At 50.1% G+C, this 23,053-nt stretch overlaps 1 protein-coding gene across 3 annotated transcripts in view; it reads left to right on the plus strand.

The window, feature by feature from the left end:
• The window catches only part of LOC135365881 (titin-like), a 162,534-nt gene that overhangs the window by 98,484 nt on the left and 40,997 nt on the right, over positions 1–23,053 (plus strand). For 2 of the 3 annotated variants that reach the window (XM_064598565.1, XM_064598566.1), the window contains exon 3: positions 17,655–17,821. In XM_064598565.1, the coding sequence (XP_064454635.1) occupies positions 17,655–17,821 (167 nt within the window). Of the gene's footprint in view, positions 1–17,654; positions 17,822–23,053 lie in introns of those variants that run through there. The other variant, XM_064598567.1, reaches the window with a different exon arrangement.

Consider the following 23,053-nt stretch of genomic DNA (forward strand, 5'->3'; position numbering starts at 1 on the left):
AAATCTGCCGATAGCGGACTTGGCCGCGCACGCCGACAAGATCATGGAAGTGGCTGTCCTCACCATCGCCTCTGTTAAATCCTTCGACGCCACTTCGCCCAATGCCATGCCACCGATATCATGTACTAACACGGACCATGTCAACCCTAACCAAGGCCTGCCTCAAAACGCTCCCGACAACCTCGAAAGCCTGCGGGCGGAGGTTCACCAGATGTCATCGCGCCTCGCAGCCGTCCTTCCGCATCAAGATCCCACGGCCGCCTCCGCACCACACACGCCACGGTCCTGGCGGCGCCCAGGTTCCCCTCGTCCAGTTCGGCGACCACGCTCACGCACTAGGGAACTTCCGGAAAACCCCTCAGATTTCTGCTTTTACCACTGGTCTTTCGGCGCCAGCGCACGCAACTGTCAACCTCCCTGTGCCTGGCCGTGAAACCGCCCAGGGAATCGCTAGCGGCGACATGCGGTTCCCCTCCCTCCCCCACGCCCAGTCGCCTCCTGTACATAGCCGACCCAGCTTCCAAACGCCGTTTTCTAGTCGACACCGGTGCTGAGGTCAGTTTACTACCTGCCACACGGGCAGAAAAACTGGGCCACCCACTCTATCATCTTGCTGCCGCAAACGGCACCGGAATCCCTGTCTACGGCGAGCTCTCCCTCACACTTTCCCTAGGCCTTCGTCGTACCTTCAAATGGATTTTCCGCGTGGCAGCAATCACGCACAGCATCCTGGGAGCAGATTTCCTCCACCATTTCGGCCTCCTCGTCGATCTCCATCGCAGAACGCTGCCTGACTCTACAACTCGATTACACACCCCTGCGCTCCTCTGTGTTCATACCAGCTGCGCCCCATCACATGATTTCCCTCGAGACGCCTTTCGCTGACGTCGTGCACGAATTTCCGTCACTCATGAAGCCTCACGACTGGACCCAACCTGTTGGTCATGACGTCGTCCACCACATACAAAAACCACAGGCCCTCCAGTGCACTTCCGTCCTCGACGGCTAGCCCCGGAGAAATTCAAGATCGCTCAGGCAGAATTCGAACACATGCTTGACATCGGAGTCGCTCGCCCATCCAAAAGCGATTGGGCCACCCCGCTTCATATGGTTCCCAAAAAGACTGGGGATTGGCGTCCCTGTGGAGATTACAGGGCCCTCAACAGCATCACGAAGCCCGACAGGTATCCTCTACTAAATATCCAAGATTTCACAAACAACCTGGCCGGGGCCACCTGTTTCAGCAAGATAGACCTGGTCAAAGCTTACCACCAGATTCCTATGGCCCCGGAAGACATCCCCAAGACAACAATCGTTACACCATTTGGACTCTACGAGTTCCTCAGGATGCCGTTCGGACTGAAAAACGCAGCCCAAACCTTTCAAAGGTTTTTCGATACCGGTCTACGAGGCCTGCCGTTTGCGTTTGCTTATATTGACGATATACTAGTAGCCAGCACGAACGAAGCTCAGCATGCAGACCACCTACGCCAAGTTTTCACTCGCCTCCAAGAACATGGCATCGTAATCAAGGTTCAGAAATCAGAATGCGGCAAGGGGCCAACAGAATTCCTCGGCCACTGCATTTCAACCGACGGCATATCACCCCTGCCCGACAAGGTTAAGGCTATTCACGATTTCCCCTGCCCCGACTCTGTCGAGCAGCTCCGCCGTTTCTTGGGCTTAGTCAACTTTTACAGGCGTTTTGTTCCTTCTTCCGGTGTCCGGGTCCGCCCTCTTGAGACCCTCCTAAAGACACCCCGCCACCCATCAAAATTAACTTTGTGCGACGAGACCCAAACTGTGTTTGACTCTATCAAGAAAGCCTTGGCAGACGCAGTCATGCTCGCCCATCCCGTGCACGGCGCCCCGACGTCCTTACTTGTCGATGCGTCGCACAACGCAATAGGCGCTGCGCTACAGCAAGAGGTCAACGGCACGAGAAGACCTCTTGCCTTTTTCTCCCGCAAGCTAACGAAACGCAGTCAAAGTACAGTGCGTTCGGCAAGGAGCTCCTAGCAGCCTATTCCGCCGTTCGACACTTCCGGCATTTTTTGGAGGGCCGCGATTTCACTGTCTGGTCAGACCACAAACCTCTCGTCGGCGCGTTCACTTCCTCAAGCCAGAAATACAGCCCACGAGAGATACGTCATCAAGCCTTCATCGCAGAGTTCTCAACAGATATCCGCCACATCAAAGGTGCGCACAACGGGGCTGCCGACGCGCTCAGTCGGATACACTCCGTCTCCACCACTACCCCACTCAGCTCTGACATTATCATTCAAGAGCAGTCGGCCGACCCCGAGATTGCACAACTCCGCGCCCGACGTTCCACCAGCCTCCGCCTTACCGATGTCGCGCTACCTGGCTGCGCTCTCCCCATGCTATGCAACACCACCTACTATGAGCCTCGCCCCGTCGTGCCGTGGCTCTGCGCAAGTTGGTTTTCGACAACATGCACGGTCTCTCCCACCCAGGAGTCCGAGCCTCCACCAAGCTCATCCTACAACGTTACATTTGGCCCGGAGCTCGGCAGGACATCCGCCGCTGGGTGCGCGCCTGCGTACCCTGCCAGACCACTAAGATCCAGAGGCATACCGTTTCGCCTTTGTCTGCATTCCTCCCACCCAGCGACCGGTTCGCTAAGATCCACGTATATATCGCAGGGCCTCTGCCTCCATCCAAGGGCCACCGATATATCCTCACCTGCGTCGACCGGTTCACGCGTTGGCCTGAAGCGACACCCATGACTGATTCTACAGCCCAGACCGTTGCGGCCACCTTCCTGGAGACATGGGTTGCCCGTTTCGGTGTTCCCCACCGAAGTTGTCACTGACCGTGGGTAGCAATTCGAAAGTTCCCTCTTCAAGGCATTCACCAAACTACTCGGAACCACCCGTCTGCGCACATCATAGTATCACCCCACATGCAATGGTTTGGTCGAGCGTTTCCATCGTCACCTTAAGCAGGCCATCATGGCGCAAGACGGCCGCCATACCTGGACGGACAAACTCCCCTTGGTCCTTCTGGGCATCAGGTCCGCCGTAAAATCCGACCTGAGCTGTTCCTCAGCAGAGTTAGTCTACTGCGTTCCCCTACGCCTTCCGGGTGATGTGTTCACTCCCACTGTCGACCCTCCTCCGGGCCCGTCCGCTTTCGTCGCCGGCCTCCGCCAAGCTTTAGCTACTCTTCAGTTCACCCCCACGCGCACCACTTCCGCCAAGACATCCTTCGTGCCTTCCGAGTTCCACACTGCATCACACGTTTTCCTGCGCACCGACCGGCTGCGTCGCGCCCTCGAGCCCCCTACATCGGTCCTTACCTGGTCCTACGTCGATCGCCCAAGACCTTTGTTCTCGACGTTCGCGGGCGACCCAAATCTGTCACTGTGGATCGTCTCAAACCCGCATTCTTCGAGCACGCACCCATATCCCTTCTCTCCGACGTCAACCCGTTTTCCCGCTCGCAGCCATCGGCTGCGCCTCGTGCCAAGGCAGTTTCTTGGGTGCCTGCACTCATTTCTACCCTCCTTCATTCCTCCGGAGCTCTGAAGAGGGGGAGCAGAGTCTACACTCTAAATCTTTTCACACCTTTAAAGGTGTAATAACGTGCATGGCGCACTCCTTTTTAGGTGTAATTTTGGTAACATCATAATGGAGCACGGTTTCGCACAAATTTTCTTTACTCGAGTGTTGTCTGTCCTCCAAAAATTCAGTCTTGCAACATCTCAACATTGTTCAACAGTATTGTAGACACTTGCGCGTGTTCGATTATCGATAGCGATGCATATATGCATTAGCTCGTACCTATGATATCCAAGACGTAACGAAAGCAAGATTTGCACTGACATTTGATCTTTAGTAATGCTTTCCGAATTTTGTAAAATATCATCCTGGAGATGCAATGTTACGCAACCAGGTTGAATGTGCATAGCGCACACCTTTAAAGGTGTGAAAAAGTTTACAGTGTACGACTGCTTTCTCCGACAGTTTTTTTGTAAGTTCGATTGCACAGCTATAACGCATCGCAGTGTGAAAATATTTTGCATGGTGACTCGCGGTGGACAGCATGACAGACGAGGCAAGATTTCGAGCCATGTTGAATGTCACCTCATTGCGCTTTTAACTCGGTAAGGTGTCGTACTCAAGTCAATAAGTTGTGAAATTGTAAACAGCGAAGTGATATTCTATATGCTCATGCGGACCGCCTGCGGAGTCGTCACGGGTCTACCACGTTACGAGCACAATCACCTGGAACTCCGAAGATGAATCATGATACGACACAGCGAATGAATCAACAGATTAGTTTTTGTCGACGTTCCCCACATGGAACAAAGCCGTTCGGTGGATATCGCCAAGCCACACGCACGCCACCACACATTATCTTTTCTGTTTCCTCCTCGTTGTTCGGTGTGCCGTTTGTTGATATTTCTGTGCGCATTAAAGAACCCTCAGGTACTCAGATGGACAAATTTGATCCACAGACCGACCCTTGTGGTGTCGCTCATATTCATAGTTGTAAAGCCACAAATTTTAATTACCTCGTATCTCCCATAGAGAACAATGAGTCTGGCATCTTAAACACCAAAATTAAAGGAATCTGAAACTCTCCACTAACTCCAAAAAGCTGACTTAAAAAGTTTAGGGGAAAAACTTTCCAGGAGCAGTACAGCAAGCAATACTGCCCTGCGATCGTTCGGCCATATTCCAAAACGCGGTTCACCAAGGCAGACCTCGTTAAAAAAAATGTACTATCACCCTCCTCCTCCATCTCGGATTAGCGTCTGGTTCCAGCATCACATGATGGACACCTTAACGACCCTAGACAAACAGAGGCGTGAACACCGTCATCAGGTTTACCAGCCCTTGGAGGTAGTCCCTATAGACTTGAAGCCGTCTGCGACACTTGGGGTGTAGGGCTGGCCCAAGGCGTTCCCAGCAGGTCGTAAGAAGGGTGGTAACTGGAAAAAAGATGGAAAATAGGTTAAGCCCCATCTCGATCTTAAAGTTCAATGTAAATGTCTCCCTCCTCAAATTTAAAAATCGCAGGTTTTTGGCACCATGCTATCCCTCGTCCTAAACGCCCGGCATCCATCCCAGAACGGCATTACTCCTAGAACCTTCTAAAGCAGAAGGGTGAATTGCAGCTCTAACCTAACCACTGTGCGCGTTCTCTGGAGACACGGCAAAGTTCCGCTGAGGGCGTGAGCATCACGGGTCCTTCATGCTTGGTATGCTATTATCGGCATCAGTAAGACGAGCTGGTTACTTCCCTCCGAGGGTGCCGAAAGGAACCACACTGCTGTAGGAGATGCTATAGGCACTCTGTAAAGCTCTGCGGCCCGCCTAAGAAGGCCCGCGGGTAAACCACGTTCGGAAAAAGGCATGACTTACGTCTCATCCTCGCCGCAGATCGGACACCGGAGAGCAAGAGCAGAGCCCACGAAAAAGCGAGTCCGTAGACGGATGAGGCCGTGGGCAGGACGCCACACGAAGGACACTCGGCTATATGCTTCACTTACTGCGCCATGGTTCTTTCCTACTGTGTGTCAGCCGGGTACAGGTCGTTGTGCCGCAGACAGTACGGATGGTCTGGGGGTGAGCAAATCCACAATGTAATTGACACCAAGTTCAGCTACATTTACACTTGGTGACCGGGTCTTCAACCAAACGATTGCTCTTCCTGAGTCACGGAAGAGAGGAAGAATATCGGCGAACCGTGGATGGTTCTCTTCAGCTGTCCAACGCAACCGCTGCAATAGCCCTCAGACACTTCGATGGCTTTCATGACGGAGCCTGCACTTGAAACGACGACGGTGACGTCATCCGCGAAGGCCAGCAATGGTGTGCAATGTAGCTAATGGGCGGAAATCAAGGCATATATGGACAAGCAGCGAATCTCCCATAGGCTCCTGTGTCTTCAGAGGGACGCTGTGATAGAGGCCGTCAGTGCCATCTATCTGCTGCGTGGCCTACTACGATTGACAACATATGAGATCAGAGCTGACGTCAGTGGTATGAACAACAAGCGGTGCATATTTAGTCATGGTGTGTTTGCACGGCGCGATTTGTTTGAGTTTTATTCCGTTGGCTAACCATTTGGCTTCCCTTTTCCTGGCCAGACAATAGGAATCGCACAGGTCAACAATACCACACGAGAAGTGAGAAAAAAATTTGAAGGATGATTAATGCGGCGGAAATGGGTTAGCATTAGACGTAGTCTCTTATGTATTCTTTTCCATTTACAGTCGACGTACCACTATCAACCCCATCCACCTCTATCCACCCATAACTATCACTAACTGTTACTAACTAGCACTAACTACACAACCACAACAACGGCAAAGCCTGCAAAGCCCCGGCGAGTTTCCGCTTCGCTGCGCTCCCTAGAGCACTTTGCCAGTGCACATGCGCAGCACGTGGGCATGGGAGGAAGAAGGGAGGGGTGAGGTTTCCCCGGTGCTTCACACATCCGTCTTCCAACAGACAGACTGGCACAATTTTCCAAATTGGGGGTTCTAATGCTCAGGCATTAATAAATCTTGTCAATAACTGGTTTCATGACACATGGCAATTCGAACGGTATATACGTAGCTGTCACAGGTGCTCACAACTCCAAGGAGGAGGAGCTATGCTATAGTACATGCACAGACCATGTGCATGTCGCAAATATTTTACAGCGACAACTGTATATGCAGAGGTATAGCGTGCGTGCGCCATGTGTCGCAGATATCGCAGCGCGGTGAGACACGGAAAAAGCGCGCTGCGAATGTGGCGTGATGCGACGATGTGTATCACGTGAGGTGTGGTGATGCAGGAGGCTGGAGTGGAAAGCGCAAGACCCGCCAGCCCTTTCGCGAGAAGGGCCCCGCCGAGGAAGGTTCGTAGTGAAGGTTCTTGTCTCCTGTACTTGCAACACGGACTCGTTCAGAAAAGATTGTAAAGATTCCTAAACGTCTGAACCGGGTTCCAGTTGCAATGCATTTGTAAGAGATAATTTCGAACTATAAACATATTGAATGCTAAGAACTCCAAAAGACAAAGAGTCGTCTTAATGTCTGACACAGGGCGTAGCGACACAGCTGTCGCTGTATTCCTGCTGCGAGCACCGAAGGTTGCACATCTACTCGGATTTTTTTTCGTTTACGATCGTGCCAAGACTCAGGATCACTCGCGCCTCACGAATGTCGTGCATGATAGCCGTCTCGATAGGTCTGACGTGGCATCGTCGCTCGCTTCCGCTACCAGTTTGCATTTACTTTACGTTTACTACCAACACTCATGATCGTCGCCCATCATGAATATCGTGCATGATAGCAGTGGCGATAGGTCTGACATGGCATCGTCGCTCGCTTTCGCTACCAGTTTGCATTTACTTTACATTCACCACCAACGCTCAGGATCGTCGCGCATCACGAATATCGCGCATGATAGCCGTGTCTACTGGTACGACTTGGCATCGTCACTGGCATTCGCTGCCAATTTACATTTACTACCAACACTCATGGTCGTCGCGCATGATAGCCGTGTCGATAGATCTAACTTGGCATCGTCGCAGGTTTCGCTACCAGTTCACATCTACTTTAATTTACTCTCAACACTCAGGATCGCTTGCGCATCATGAATATCGCGCATCATAGGCGTGTCTATAGGTCTGACTTGGCATTGTCGCTGGCATTCGCTACCAGTTCACATCTACTTTAAGTTACTCTCAACACTCACGATCGCTTGCGCATCATGAATATCGCGCATCATAGGCGTGTCTATACACTCTTAACTCGGTACCCTTTAGTAAAGGGTAAAAAATCGCAATATTTTACCCTCTATTTCAGAAGCTACCAGGTACCCTCTGAGCGACCCCTTTTATAAAAGTTACAAGGAAACCCACTAATTAGAGGTTACGGCCTTCAATCCAGCACCTGCCCGTAAAGGTTACGCCAACGTGCGGCTTTTTATACAGGATGTTCATTTTTATTCGCAACAGAGTAGCGCTCATTTGGCAGGTGGGTTATGTGAATTTTTGCTAATTAATCGATCCGTAGTTACAAATACATGCGTCAGGAAATGTCGGAAATGTTTGTAACTACGGATGGGTTAATTTGCGAAAATTAACACAACCCACCTGTCAAATGAGCGCTGCTATGATGCGAATAAAAACAAACACCCTGTGCGTGGGATATGGACAGACATTTACAGAACACACCGAGGTACCAAAATGCACGAGCAGAAAAGCAGATCTTGCACATATGTATATTACAAAAACAGAAGTCTATCTAGAGGTGACACATTGTGCACAAGTGCGATTCTGATGTGAGGAGGAACCATGATCGCTTTACCAAAGGTATGTGGAAAAAAGAACTATCTTCTAAGTGAGAAGCAATGCATAAAAGTGCGAGGAAGCCAGCGAGTCAAAATAACTGACCTATGTTTGCTAAGCTGAACAGACCCAACGAAATGGAGAATTGCAGCAGAAAAAAATTTATTCCACATTCGTGTTGCAGAGGCAAGCGCAAAGGGCAATACAGTATTACATAAAACGCACATAATCTTGAGGAGTATGAGTGTACAGTAACGCAGGAGACACTACATTACTGCGTTATCAGCGTTGGAGGCGCTCTGGGACGAGTTTGTGAGGTACTGCATTTTGCGCTGGTTGACGGAATGTGAACCTGCATGTAGGATCCTGGGAACAAAAGTTTGGGTAATGAGAGTAACATTTACGGAACCATTCAAATCCATACAAAGCACAAGGTACGCTGAGAGAGCAGCATAAATGCGGGAAGGCGTTCACTCCGCGATTGAGTCTTAGAATATCGTAAGAATACAACAAGTAGGAAGCTGCGAATTATATATCTGGATGCATATATCCGCAGCTCGCAAAATGCACGCCGGTGTATTGACTTGGCGACCAAGTAAGAGAAGTAGCAAGCGTAAGTGGCGTTCATATGCAGGACCGCAAAACGCTTGCCATAATCACAACAAACATGCGCTAAGAGCTCTTGCTATCAAAATAACGCACGTACCTAGCACAAAATGTACACTTACCCAGTGTATGAAGTGTGTGAATTAGGGCTGCGGTGGATGACGTTCGTTTTCGGTTATATATTCTTTGCAGTCTTCGCACTCACTACAGTTTCCCCTGAGAACACCGAAAATATCCTTGTTTGCTAGCGACACCTAGCTTTTCCGTTGTTCCTGACGATACTATGATAAACGCGAGGAAAACCACTGATTAAAACACATTACACTTGTTAACGGACGGACGACGAGCGTTAAGCGTTTCAAGGAAACCGCTCTCAGTGCGGACAGACCTAGACCGCCGCTCGGCTACGCAGCGAAATCGGAAATCTTGGTGGTTGCGGCATTGACAATGGTTTTTCACCCTTTAGGAAGAAACATACTAACAGTATTCCAGACTGCGAACTTATAATCTGTGTGCATACAGCATTGATAACATGCAGTCGACGTATAGATGACGCTGAAACAGATAAAAAATAACAGCGTAGATTCGCAACTGTCGTCTCGAATGGGAGGCTGAAACGCGGCATTATGCTGCAAAACAGAAGGAAAACAAACGATAAGAAACTAACAAAGAAATTATCGTTGGAGATATCGCTTAGAAGTTACAGTGCCGGAGTAGAGGGTACATTTATAAGTTACAACAAGCTCTTTTTGTTTTTTCCGAGATGTAACTTCTATTCGTGTTGTGAAGACATGACCTTGGTCGCTTTTAACCTCTAAATATACGTTACAGTGGTGTAACCTGTAAGAAATCTCGAAATCTACGTCTATATAGAAGTTACATGTTTCTAAAAGTTACAATAAAAGGTACGGGTTTAAGAGTGTAGGTCTGACTTGGCATTGTCGCTGGCATTCGCTACCAGTTCACATCTACTTTAAGTTACTCTCAACACTCACGATCGCTTGCGCATCATGAATATCGCGCATCATAGGCGTGTCTATAGGTCTGACATGGCATTGTCGCTGGCATTCGCTTCCAGTTTACGTTTACTTTACATTTACTACCAACACTTAGGATGGCTCGCACATAATGAATATCGCGCATAATAGCTGTGTATATAGGTCTGACATGGTATCATCGTTGGCATTTGTTGCCAGTCTACATTTACTTTACATTTACTACCAACACTCAGGATGGCTCGCACACGCTATTCTTGTGGTCTGAGCTTAGTCGACGAAGAAGGTCGGGCGACACAGAATGGGTCATCATCATGGGATACACGGTAGCAGACACTATTTAAGAGCCCATTCAAATACGCCTCGTGCATAGACTAAAGGTGGAGCTTTGCGCGGCCACGTAGTGGTGGGAAAGCGAACTTTTTGTATGAGTCTTCCGATATCATAACCTGTCAAGAGGTGTATGTGGCAGGCTTCATGAAAATCGAAAATGTGTGAATAAGCTGCGTAACTTAACGGATCTCAATCGCTTTAAACTCCGAACGGCTACTTTCGTGGTCATTAAGGCGTACGACTATATGCAGAAGCAGACATGTCAGCGTTATTACGATTCTTTTAACTTTGCTTCGTGGACCATACCGCTAACAAATTGGCAGCCCTTTCGTGAACTGTGCAAAAGGACGTGCGCGTGGGAATGACCGCAGGCGACTTTACCGGCCATATTGTGAACTGTCTGACGTCTTCCACCACGACTGCAAAGATCAGCGCTGGCCACGCAGGTACGGATCCGGAGGTGGAGCGTTTGCGTACCATTCGGAGACGGGCAGAGCGGAAGGCTCCGCGATCCGGCGAACTTGCAGATGCACAAATCGCGCGTCGGGCGAATGCATCGGTACAGAAAGCCTTGAAGGCTGTCGACAAAAAAAAAAAAAAAAAGATGGCACCAGTTTTGCGCGTCTCTGACTCCGTTTTCAAGCCCTGCGAAGGTCTGGCGGATTGCGCGGAGTCTCAGCGAAGCTCCTCCCGCGAGGAACCCCCTCAGATCTCTGGCACTCTCAGTATCTGGGCCTGAGAAGGAAGTTGCCTACGACTTCTGCAAATTCTAGCGCCGAGGCAGCGAAATGTGCAGCCTTTCGGAGCCATACATTGGAACTGCAGCATGCTATTAGTCAAGCCCAGTCATTGTTTGACCCTGACATGGACGCAGACCTCACGTTTGCTGAGCTCAAGAATGTGCTGGCACTCTCCTACAAGCAGTCGTCGCCCGGGCCAGACAAGGTCACCTACGTGGCGCTCAGCGATTTCGACGATGCATCCCTTTTGGCGCTCTTAGAGGTGTATAACACGTCATGGAGGATGGGCAGGTCCCTGCTGCGTAAAAGCAGGCACGTGTAGTCCCCATCATGAAACCGGGGAAACAATTCTCTGATCTGGCGTCTTTCCGACCCGTGAGCCTCACCAGCTGCTTACGCAAGGTCTTTGAACGCATGGTACTGCACAGGCTCGAGTGGTGGCTGGAGCGAATATCTGTTTTTCCTCAGGAAATGGCGGGTTTTCGCAGGCACCGTAACTCGATGGATTCGGTGCTCGATTTAGTCTCTTCTGTGGAAGAAGCGAAAGCGCGAAGACTGTCATGCTGTCATGGCTGCCTTCCTGGACATCAAGCGGGCGTACGATTCCATAAGCCATCCCTGTGTCCTTCATGGGTTGTTGCAGGCTCAGGTGCCTCATAGGGCGCTGACGTGGCTCTCCGACTTCCTCCGTCAACGGAAGATTTTCGTCAGTACAGGCGAGGGTGACACGGAAAAGATCACTGTGCCACGGGGAGCTCCTCAGGGCAGTGTCCTTAGCCCTCGTTATTTAACATTGTCTTGATGGGCCTCAAGGGGTGCCTTCCTCGGAGGGTGCATCTGTCCATCTATGCTGATGATATCTGCATCTGGATTGTTGGCAAGTCCTGCCCGGCAATTCACCGTCGGCTCCAGAGTTCACTTGACACCATACATGCCTACTTCCTGAAAGCAGGGATGGACATTTCAACAGAGAAAAGCGCCACCCTTCCGTTTTCCCGGAAAGAGATGCGCCGGTTTCAATTACACATCGGGGAATTCCCCTTAAGGCAGGTCAGGCACCACAGGTTCCTCGATGTTGTGTTGGACCGCAACCTGTCGTGGGCAAGACACATTGACTATCTCATTTCAATGGCGCAACGTTGGGGAAATGTGATACGTCAATTTGCCGGCTTGCGCTGGGGATGTACTGAGCGTGACCTTCTTGGCCCTCCACAAAGCGCTTGTTCGAGGCTCAGTAGTATACAGCCTCCCTGCGTTGCACGGACTATCACGTACGTCCGAACACAAGCTCCGTTGTGTCTTGGCGTTCCGCGTTGCGCTGAGACGAAGATGGTAGTAGCCGAAGCCTGGGAACTCCCAATTGATGTCCTCCGTCAGAGAGAAACTTTCCGCCACTATTTGCGATTGCGCGCTTGCCATAGCCGTCACCCGCTAGTACCGCGGTACAGAAGCTTCGTAAGCGGAAACACAGCAACATCGCGCTGTGTGCGCAAGTAGTAACGGGCCACATACCTGCCTTCACTGTTGCCTCAACCGCTTCTTCAGTAGCACCATGGACATTGCCGAAACCATCAATCTCGACTCACATCCCGGGGGTCAAGGGGCCGAAGAGCCAAATCCCTGCTCCAGTCCTCAAGCAAGCTACACTGGAGTTGATGGACGCTGCATACGCAAACCAAACCACCGTATATACGAACGGTTCTTCCACTACTGGCGGCTCATCTGGTGCATTTGTAATTCCAGAGGAGTCAATTTACGTGGGTTCCGCCTATCACACCGCACCTCGACCACCTCTGCGGAGTTGTATGCCATCCTGTTATTCCTCACTTCTATTTTGGATCACCACCCCCGCCCCTGGGTCGTTTTCACAGATTCGTGGGCAGCGCTGCAATGCATAGACAACATGGGCATCCGCGGCCCCTTGGCTCCGGTGGTAGTGAACATCTTGTCGACGTTCAAGGTTTTAGAAGACAGGGGCCACCGGCTGACCCTCCAGTGTGTCCCTATAGCCACATTGGAATAACAGGCAACGAGGTAGCGGATGTGGCAGCTACTGCTGCCCACCGTAACCGCTCAGCAGCCTCCATCATACTTTCGAACAGGGATTGACGCTCCCGCTTGTCCGCGTTGACGTCGCCCTGGGCCCATCAGGAATGGTGTCACGACATCACTCGGTGGTCCCTTCTGTATGCTGTCGACCAAACTTTATTATTTGAAATGCCAGGCGGTTCCCCTCGCCTCTTTACGTCTTTTGTGCGTCGTTTACGACTTAGCGTTGCCTTCACCCCTGCACTCCGGTATAGGCTGGGCCACAGCAACACGGCGCTGTGTACAGCTTCTGGTTTCCGGGCAACAAACCGACACATTATGGAAGATTGTAGCAAGTACGTATGCGAGCGACGGGCCTTTAAATGTCACCTTGAACTGCATTCAACATCTGCAAAGTTCTAGGCCCATGGAGTAACCCTGCGCATTACTTGGCGCTTTTCTTTCCTCTCTGAGGGCCAGCGGCCTCCTTCAAGAACCGTAGGGTTTCTTTTGTTTTCCTTCCCTCTTCCTTCTATCATGTGAACCTTTCTGGAGTGGGGTAGGGTCCTGCACTCAACGCAGGGAAACATCCCACATCATCATCATCATCCACTCATCTATGTTGTTGTTGTTCTTGTGTTCGTGCGCCCCGCACTTGCAAGTATTTTCTATTACCCTTTACAGCAACGTTTCAAAGGTTGCATCTGCAGCAAAGGAATGCAGATGTCTTATTAGCTGAGCCGGAGAAAGCGCTAAGGTCCAAGCTAGTTGGAAGTTCGTGTCTGAATTGAGAGCACACATCACAACATCACTCAACACAACACTAATGATATACGAACTCAATACGGCAACCCATTAGGATCATTGGCATAAAAGAAGACAGAGAGCATCAACGGAGTAGCTTATTTTGTTACACGTACGTTTGACGGCCAGCACACATCTTCTCCTGTCCACTTCGTGTAGATTTGTCGGGAAACTGTGCGAGCTTGTACTCGGTGGGACACTCTCGGGTTCCGAAAAAGATGGTCCCTGTTTGCGTGGGCGGAAATAATGGTCCAGCGGGGTTCCGTGCGCCCCAAAATAGAGCAGTCGTTGTGGAGAGCCGATGAAACGGATCCTACCAAGTCGACGATGGCTCGACCAAGTGCTATCATTCACTCTCCTGATTTGTTCAAATTGAGAGACATAGGCTTTTTAAATTAACATTGATGGTAATGTACCTACAAAAGCTGCACGCCATTCAATGAAGAACATGCAAGCGATTACATTTATACCTGTTGTATTGAGCGCATTCCGTCGGTCCCTTCTGTCACACCCTCTCTCTCTTTTTATTCAGTGGAGTACAGACAACCCGATTTCTTGCAGATATGTCGGAAAAATGGTACCCGCGTTCTTTTATAACAGGACGGGTTACAGAGGAGTAAGCAAAAAGGCACGTTATCTTCTCCTGGCTCCGACCTCACGCGCGCTGTTCGTGGGTGTCGTTGGATGTAGTTCCCCAATTCAAGCTGGATGCTAGTGAATTCCTATTGTTGGTCAGACAGGTTTACAGTTCTCATACTTTCTACGTCGATGAACCGTACCTTCAGCAGAAGCGGAGTTGTAAAGGCAATGGTACAAAGAATGAGAGGGCGACAGCTTTTATTATCCTTGAACATCGACACGGAAAAGATGTAGGGGGCAACTGTATAACAACTGTAAAAGTGGTGTCTCCTTTTTTTTTTACATTCAAGCTCAAACTTCACCTCAAAACCCGTGTCTGACAAACAGTAGAAAAATACTATCACCCAGCGAACGATATCGCTGGCGAAATAGTGCAAAGTGTGCGAAATAGTGGTTGCCTCTGCTGATCACAAGTCGACACGTCTTTGAGGAAGGTCTGGCATTTTCATGTTTATCAGAGATTCTTCATCTGCGTCTAGATTCTCTGTCAAAGGCTATTCGAAAACCCTTACAACGTTCCCGCGGCGGACAATCGTGATGTGATTCTGTTCGGTAAATGGGTGCCCTATCACTAAAAGGTATTCTCTGAGCGTCATCTGACACTATATAAACATCTACTTCTGCAGTAGCCTGGTCTACTTCAAGGGAGACGCGTGTTTCCCCGAGAGGCACGATCCGTCCTGAGCCGTAGCCGTTGATCGTATATGGCTTGTTAAGCTTCTCGTATTTCAGCTGCATGCGACTGGCGTCACCTTCACGAAGTGTCACGCACTGGCTACCCAAATCAAGGTATGCTCTAACGCTGTTCCCGTTTACCTTACCTTCCATAAAGTACTTTGCGTTAGATCTCGCTGCCAGTCTCCATGACGTGCTGAGCAACATCTTTACCCTTCGCAACGCTAGCTTTCTCTAGACACTCCTTAGTTAGATGTCCAGGTTTGTTGGAATTTCCACATCGTTGCTTCTTCGAAGGTTGTGGGCTTTTCGTAGAAATATGGCCAAAATCATTGCAGTTGTACCACCGCGGACCTTTCTTCGTATCGGAGGCCTGAGTTTGCGACGCTTCATCAGAGCCAGTCACATCTTCTCGCTTTTTCGTCGGCAGATTTGCTTGCTTTGGGCCAGCCGTAGACTTCAAACCATTTAGCCTTTCTTCGATGCGCTTCAAAGCACAAAGCAGGTCCTCTGGACGGTTAAACGTGCTCGCCCCCAAGGCTCGGATGCAGTCTTCTTCACCAAGTCCTGTTATAATGTATTCAACACAGGCGTCATCATCAAGCTTGCAACGTCGCGCTTTTGTCAGTGTGTCGTAGTAGTACTCCTCGAGGGATTCATTTTTCATCTTCCTTCGGGACTCCATTTCTAGAAATCTGCGCTGAGCACTCGCGGTATCGGGGAATGCTTTGCAAAGTTCTTCCTTCCATTCATCCCATGTGTTGAAGGGCGATGGCACCCCATCGTACCAAGTTTTTGCGACACCTTGAAGTTTCAGAAGAGCGTAACAGCATTTCTGTTTGTCGTTCCAGTCGTACGCTCCTGCCAAGTCATCAACTTTCCGAATCCATTCCTCGGCTGTAAGCGAAGTGCTTGTTGTTGGGTTGAATGCCGGTACGAGGCTCCCGCTTTCCGCAGCTAGGTGTCGGGTAACCGGATCACCCTGCGTAGTGCGCTCTGTTGCATTCACGCTGTTTACGACTTCTCTCACAGCAGCCTGAACTGCAGTTTGCACGGCTGCGACGAAATCAACAGTTTGCAAGTTCATGTTGGATGATGTGACTCCCGACGCTGCTGAAGGATCTCGAACGCCGTCATGCACCTGTGAAACGTTCGAAGTCGGTCCTTCGGCGCCGCGTCTGCTGTCGGGTTCAGAGTCCACATCCGTCTCTTGTGTGCGAGGTTTCCCTTTTGATGGCATAGTCCAAGCTAATCGCAATCAATCGGAACGTACGTACGGTTTGGTGGCTTGTTGATCCCACTTCTGAAATGTTAGCTTCCCTCAGAGACAGAATGAACCGGAAATCGAAAAATCAAGCTGAAAACGTCTTGGATCGTGAAAACACTGCTAAATAGCGTTTTTAGAGCGATTGGCGACGTGGAGAATACGAATAATCAAAATGCGCCGGAAATCGAAAAATCAAGCTGAAAACGTCTTAGATCGTGAAAACAGTGCTACATAGCGTTTTTAAAGCGATTGACGACGTGGAGAATGCGAATATTCAAAATACGCCATAAATCGACAAATCAAGCTGAAAACGTCTTAGATTGTGAAAACAGCGCTAAATAGTGATTCCCTGGTCGATTAGGGATTACTAACTCTAATTAAAGAAAGGAACAACATACAGAGACGTCCAGAGCACGTCTGCCCCACCCCGAGCTGTCTTTCAGTGTTGTTTGACGCTCGTTCGCATCGCTTGTGCGTTCGTAGAACCAGTTTCGGTTTCGCTTTCGTTTGGTTCTATTACACTACTTATTGAATGTCGTGCAGATATTACTAAATAAGGGTGAGCAGGCAAGCGAGCTGGTGAAGGCTAGGTGAAGAAGTAGACAGGACTCGTCCTCTGTACTTCTTTGTGCGTCCTCTCGTTCCCTCAAGCTCAAGGTATGCTACCGACGTCGAGATATTATTATCTATTAACTCATCGATAAGAAAGACATACGTTTCCTTTTTCAACAAATGGGGAGGGCGAATGATAAGACTCCGTCGGCTGTTTTTTTTTTTTTTTCTCTCTCTTTTTTTCTTTTTTACGCCCCTGTATTTTTGGGCGCGCAGGAGCCTGCGGGACCATTTTTCTGCCTACACAACCAGGGACCATCCTTTCCTACACCGGGCATTCTCATACGTATTTCTGCACCCAACGCCGCAACAGTTTGTGCGGTACGGAATACTTTCAGCAGCTATCAATTCGGGCGGGACGTGACCGAAGCAAGGTGATTGAAATGATTGATTGATTCAAAGCGATTGAAAGCGTACGAGTAGCCCTAGAGAACCGACCAGAGTCACACAACTAATTCCTATGGCTGCCACCAGGATTTTCCGTGGCACGGCGGACAGTTTGCACGAAGCGTATAGGGATGGCACATTACTCAAGAATGGAACCTTCGTGAACTGTACTTTACGGAAACTGCCTGTAGCAAACAACAGTTATCCTGTGTTGTCAGTGATGAGAAGCAAGCCCTCTGTTGTTCTTTACAGGGTAATGAACGTTATCATGATGTACGTGCCAGGCATGGACGACGGAAGTCGGATGCTTCGCCGTACCCTGATGCGTTACCTCAATCTCTCCCTCATCCTCGTTCTGCGCACCATTAGCAAAGCGGTCAGGAAACGTTTCCCAACAAAAGAACACCTCATCGAAGCCGGTAAGTACCAACCTCTAGGGTAACCGACGAGACTAGCAAGTAGGCTTTCACTTCGCGCGCGCACCGCACCGCTACACAAACACAGACACAAAATGAATCGTTCATATGCCACGGAAGGCGACTTAGCGCGTCAGAGTTACCCATGTCCACGACTTTTTCTGTAACGTATCTGGTAGTCGTAACCTTCGAGTGTCAACGTTCATCTCAGCATCGAGGATCGAAACTACCAAGCAGAGGCTTGCGATCCGTGTAAACTACGAAACGACGTCCACACAAGTATTGCCAAAACTTCCAATGTCGCGGTAAGTTTTTTTCAGGTCTACGAGACGTTGCACTTGGCCAATACCCGGTCAGTCGCTATGTCGCTACATCGTCAGTGCATTGGGGTTCTGCACGTGAACGGCCTTCATGTTGTCGTTCTCCTTGGCCCGCTGCACCATCTTTTCGGAAATGTCTAGAGCTAGAGCCCTGCACCATCCGCGGTTGGAAGCGGATATCCGCAACATACTTGCGGATTCGGATGAAAATTTAGCACTTTCTGTGGAGTGCGGATCGGTAGCGGATCGGATGCGGATATGCGTGCTGTAATTTTTCCACCAGCAATTTATTTGTATTGCGCGCCGACAGCGAGCGCATGCTCGGGTTCACCTTTGACCATGCACGGCCAAGACGGGAGAGGAGGCATTCTGGCGTCTCGAACCGCGCGAGCACCGGCGAGGTAGCGTTCCACGCGTTCCAGAAGTCTCTCCATATCGCGTTTGTTGAAAGGTTTACCTTTGCTTGTCGTCGTGAGTCCTTCCGTGACAGCATGGAGGCATCCGAAATTATACCAACATGCTTCCGGCGGTCTTTACGCGTCCTTCGAAACGTGCGGATTTTGCGGATCGGATGCAGATGGTGCGTTTTGCTCAGCGGATCGGATGCGGATGTAAACTGTTGTGTATGCTGCGGATGCGGATCGGGTGCGGATAACGTGTGCGCGGATGCGGGTCGGGTGCGGGTGCCAAAAATCTCATCCGCGCAGGGCTCTCGTCTAGACTAGTATGTGTTTTTTTTTTTTCAGTTGTTGTTGTCTAGCGGCCCCCTTGCATTGTAGATGAAGTTGGTGCCGTTTGTCGTTTTCGTGAGAGTCTCTCTCCTCCGACCCGCTAAAGTAGGGGGAGGTAACGTTGGGCAAACGAGCGGTCCGCGTGAATAGATTTGCGGCACGTTGCTCGGGGGAGAGGGCAGTGGGAGGGAGGGCAAGGGGAGGACAGTTACTTAATTTGCTGGTAAGCACAATCTCCGGGAGTTGGGGTTCAGATGTGCTGCATAGCTCGCAGCAGCCTGCGTCTTGCGTCCCCTTGCTTCGCCCTCTCAGCTTATCGCATTTTGCACAAACGTACTTTGAGTTGGTCTGAAGTCTCCCTCGCACACAGTCGCGCCGCTGCACCTAGACACACTTCCGCTTGAACTGGAGAAGTTCCTCCGCCGACAACCGCTTGCGCCGGCGTGCGTGCCGTCGGGACACCCACGGTGTGACATCTGAAAGCGTGCCCTCTCTCATGGCGGTTTTGGTATCCGCGCTGGAAGACGTTTGGGAATTTCCACCACAAAATCACACGCCGACCTGTCTGACCACAGCCGCTGCCCTTAGAACACAGCAGCGTACAAGTTAACGAACAGCAAGGATGTCAGCTGCATATTGGAGACTGTCTCCCGCGATAGCGTCGGCGTCGTCGGCATTCGCATGTCCGCGCAGAAACGACGACAAGGGGAAGATACTATCACAGGAGCGGCGTGAACGAAAGCGACGAAGACAGCGGGGAAGGACACGCGAGTTATGTTATTTGTACAATTTTTTTAAGCGTGTCTCGTGGAAGAAGGTACGAAGCAATGGGAAGCTAAACCGCACCGGTTTACAACCGCTATCGGTGGTATCACCAAATTTCAATTTTATTTTGTCTTTATAAAACCAACCAACCAACCAGATTTTAGCATACAGTCGAAAGCGTACAGGATAAGAGCCCCAAAACGCGAGAACCCATTCACGCTCTTTAAAGCCTGTGTGCGGGGCCACCACGGGGATCGGTCGCCCCAAGACTGTGAACACATCCGAACAAGTGGCCGCCGCGCAGGTCAAGCGCCGAGAGAAAGATAGGGAGCATAAACGCCTTGCACGGCAGAAGCCAGAGGTTCACGCAAACCAGGCTGGTGCTAGCCATGTCCGTCGGCAAGTTCCCGCCGTGCAAGCCAGGAATAAGCGTACTTGGCCAGGCAACGGTCCGACGTTAGTAGTTCTTTGATATTGTGAACGCTGCCTTGTGCGCATGCTGCCAAGTCCAACTAGTTTTCGCATTTAGAAGCGCACGAGTCGGTGCAGTAACGTCCGAAACATGTGCGAGTTGTGCGAGCTGTGAGTCCCTCAAGTCACTATAGTGACTTTTTTCACAGCTTCCACCACAATTTTTCTTTGTGGAAATAAAATCACATTACATTACATTACAGGTGGTAGAAACCCTGCAAGATGATTTAGCGTCCCCAGTAGACGTCTGACACCTGCAATGTCCGTGGGAGGCATTATTGCCTGAACTTTTTCAATGTGTGCCTTGCGCAGAGACGACGACCCCCAAGAATGAGACTTCAGGGACTGCAGAACTACGCTTGTCTTGGTTCAAAGTGATGTCCGCAGCTGCAAGCCGAGACGACACTTGACTAAGTCTTGCATCGTGTTCCTTCTGGGTGTGTCCAAAAACAAGAATATCGTCGATCATATTCACTACTCCCTCCTGCCCTTCCAGGATGCGGGCCGTTTGCTTCTGAAAATACTCCGGGACGGAAGTGATGCCAAACGGGAGTCGGCAAAAACAATAGCGGCCAACAGGGGCAATGTATGTAATCAGGTCCTTTTCACTCCGCTGACAGTCTAACCTGCTAGAACCTTGCCGTTGCAACCAGTTTAGAAAAGACAGCTGTCCCGCCAAGGAAACCCAGAACTTGTTCAATAGTTGGCAGTCTGTGGCGCTCCCCGAGGACTACCGTGTTCAACTGTGTCAGATCAACACAAAGGCAATATTGTACATTCTGTTTTGGGACCACCACCTTGGGAGTTGCTTTGTCAATACAACGAATGACACCGCCGCTCTCCCACTTGTCAAGTTCTTGTCGAACGACCTCTCGCAGCGCGGTAAGAATCCGACGAGGCGCACTGAGTGTGAACGGCACGGCATCTTGCTTTAGGCGAGTGGTATACTCATCTCGTAGAGTACCAAGACCACGAAACCACTCGGCGTGAAGTGTCTCCTGAAGAATACCTGTACTGTTCACAGTACCAAGGATCTTGACAACTTCCAGGATTTGGAGTGCAGCAAGACCCAGGAAAGGTATCAGGGCCGTTGAGAGCTTGTTTTTCCTTGCCACTGCAGATGCCAAGTACGAGTCCCTTACACACAAAGGTTGGCCTCCGGTTCCAGTCGAGAGGGGTTTAACCTCGTTCAACTGAGCTGAGAGTCTGGGAAAGTTACTTGGGGCAGCAGAAACCTCAGATCCTGAATCCACTTTAAACTTGGCTGTATAGTTGTCAACTGTTACGTCCACAAACTTCGCTCTAGCTGGTACCCCAGAGCATGGAGTTGAATAACATTGATTTTGGCGTTCTTCAAGTTCTTGGAACGGCAAACTTCAGCACGATGTCCCGTCTTTCCCAGACTTCCCCTTCTTGTCGAAGCCACCCAGTCCACATGCCGTCCGGTCTCCTAACCGAATAAAAGCGACATCTAAGCTATAGCCGTCACCAGCACCGATCGAGTCTGCTCCTTCAAAGGAACGGAGTGGTGAGGTTGTGCACACCCGTTGCGGTCGTCGCGCTGTTCCATCGGACCGCTTGTACTTACGAACTTATGGTGAATTGTGTGAACCCTAACTGAACTTGTAATTGAGGGGGGGGGGGTGTAGTGGCTGCCACCTTTCAGTAGTTAAGTGGCGCCACCGGTGTTCACCGCCAGTGAAGCGGTGTAGTGAAATAGACACTTGTGTTTTCGTTGTGACGAGGTTGGCCTATCACTCTTTGTCTGGTCCACGGGGAAAGGTCCTCTAACCCACGCCACCCGATACTACCCTGGCTCAAGAAAACGCGGTAGGCTCGCTCATAAATGCTATCGTATTTAAAGATCCGTCGAACTGTGGCAATCCTATCGGGGTTCAACAGACTATGTAACTTTCATAGGCCCAGACTTAGCTTTCACACCCCCACGGACGATATCACGCAGCCTACAGACAGCGCTCCACCAAACCCGGCTGGGGCGATATGTTTGTTGAAAATGAAAGAGGTTAAAGGCTAGTCAGGCACAGGCTGTCTGTGCCCATAAGCAATAGTGTTGTGTATCGGTATAGGCCATCGGCTTCCACAGACTGCTCAACGTGTGGCACAACGGAAGACACCCTACACATAATCATGCAGTGCTCAAAGGATTCCACATAAGGCGTGAGAGCATTCTCGCTATAAGCTGGACGATCGACCTTTCGCTTTCCTGGCAAAGTGAAACTCATCAGACAACCACATTAGCAGCACATTTGCGTCATTAAGAGGCTTCCAAGTAATGCATTAGCAGATCCCAAACTATCACAGAGCTGCAATGTTTGTAAATACAGATATTTCCTCGTCATGCATTGAAAAGCGTGGGACTACGTAGCAAGAGCGACGCATTGTTTCTCAGTTATTCACTGTTACTTATTGAACTACCCTCGTGCAATGAGGCACGAATAAACAGAGAAATGCGTCTCCAGTATATCTCCGTAGCAATCTTTTGTGTCCGCCTAATACTTAACCCACGTAAAGAAATAAAAGTAAGCTTACTTTTTCTAGACTATATATCTCGTATGTATCTCGTCGTGTCTCTTCTTTCTTCACCACATTCTCGTGTAAATACGATGGGCGAAACGGGACAGTCTGTCGCATGCATTAGACGAAAAAGGGAAAGCACAAACGGGCGGGTACATAATCGGGAATCACACGAAACGGGAGTAGTACATGACCAAGTCGCGTCATTCGCTCACACCAACCTTTTCTAATCCACCAGAGTCCATCCTAAACTTGCTGCAAGGTTCATACCGTGTAATACCCCTGTCGTACGGCGAATTGAGTGTCATTCCCCGCGAATGATATTCGCCCTAATGATGTTTGTTCCGTGTCACACGGCGAAACCGAATGGCAATACATGCGAATGGCGTTCGCCATGGAGGTAAGAAACTATA

The sequence above is a fragment of the Ornithodoros turicata genome, chromosome 8 (assembly GCF_037126465.1).
Source record: "Ornithodoros turicata isolate Travis chromosome 8, ASM3712646v1, whole genome shotgun sequence".
Lineage (NCBI taxonomy): Eukaryota > Metazoa > Arthropoda > Arachnida > Ixodida > Argasidae > Ornithodoros > Ornithodoros turicata.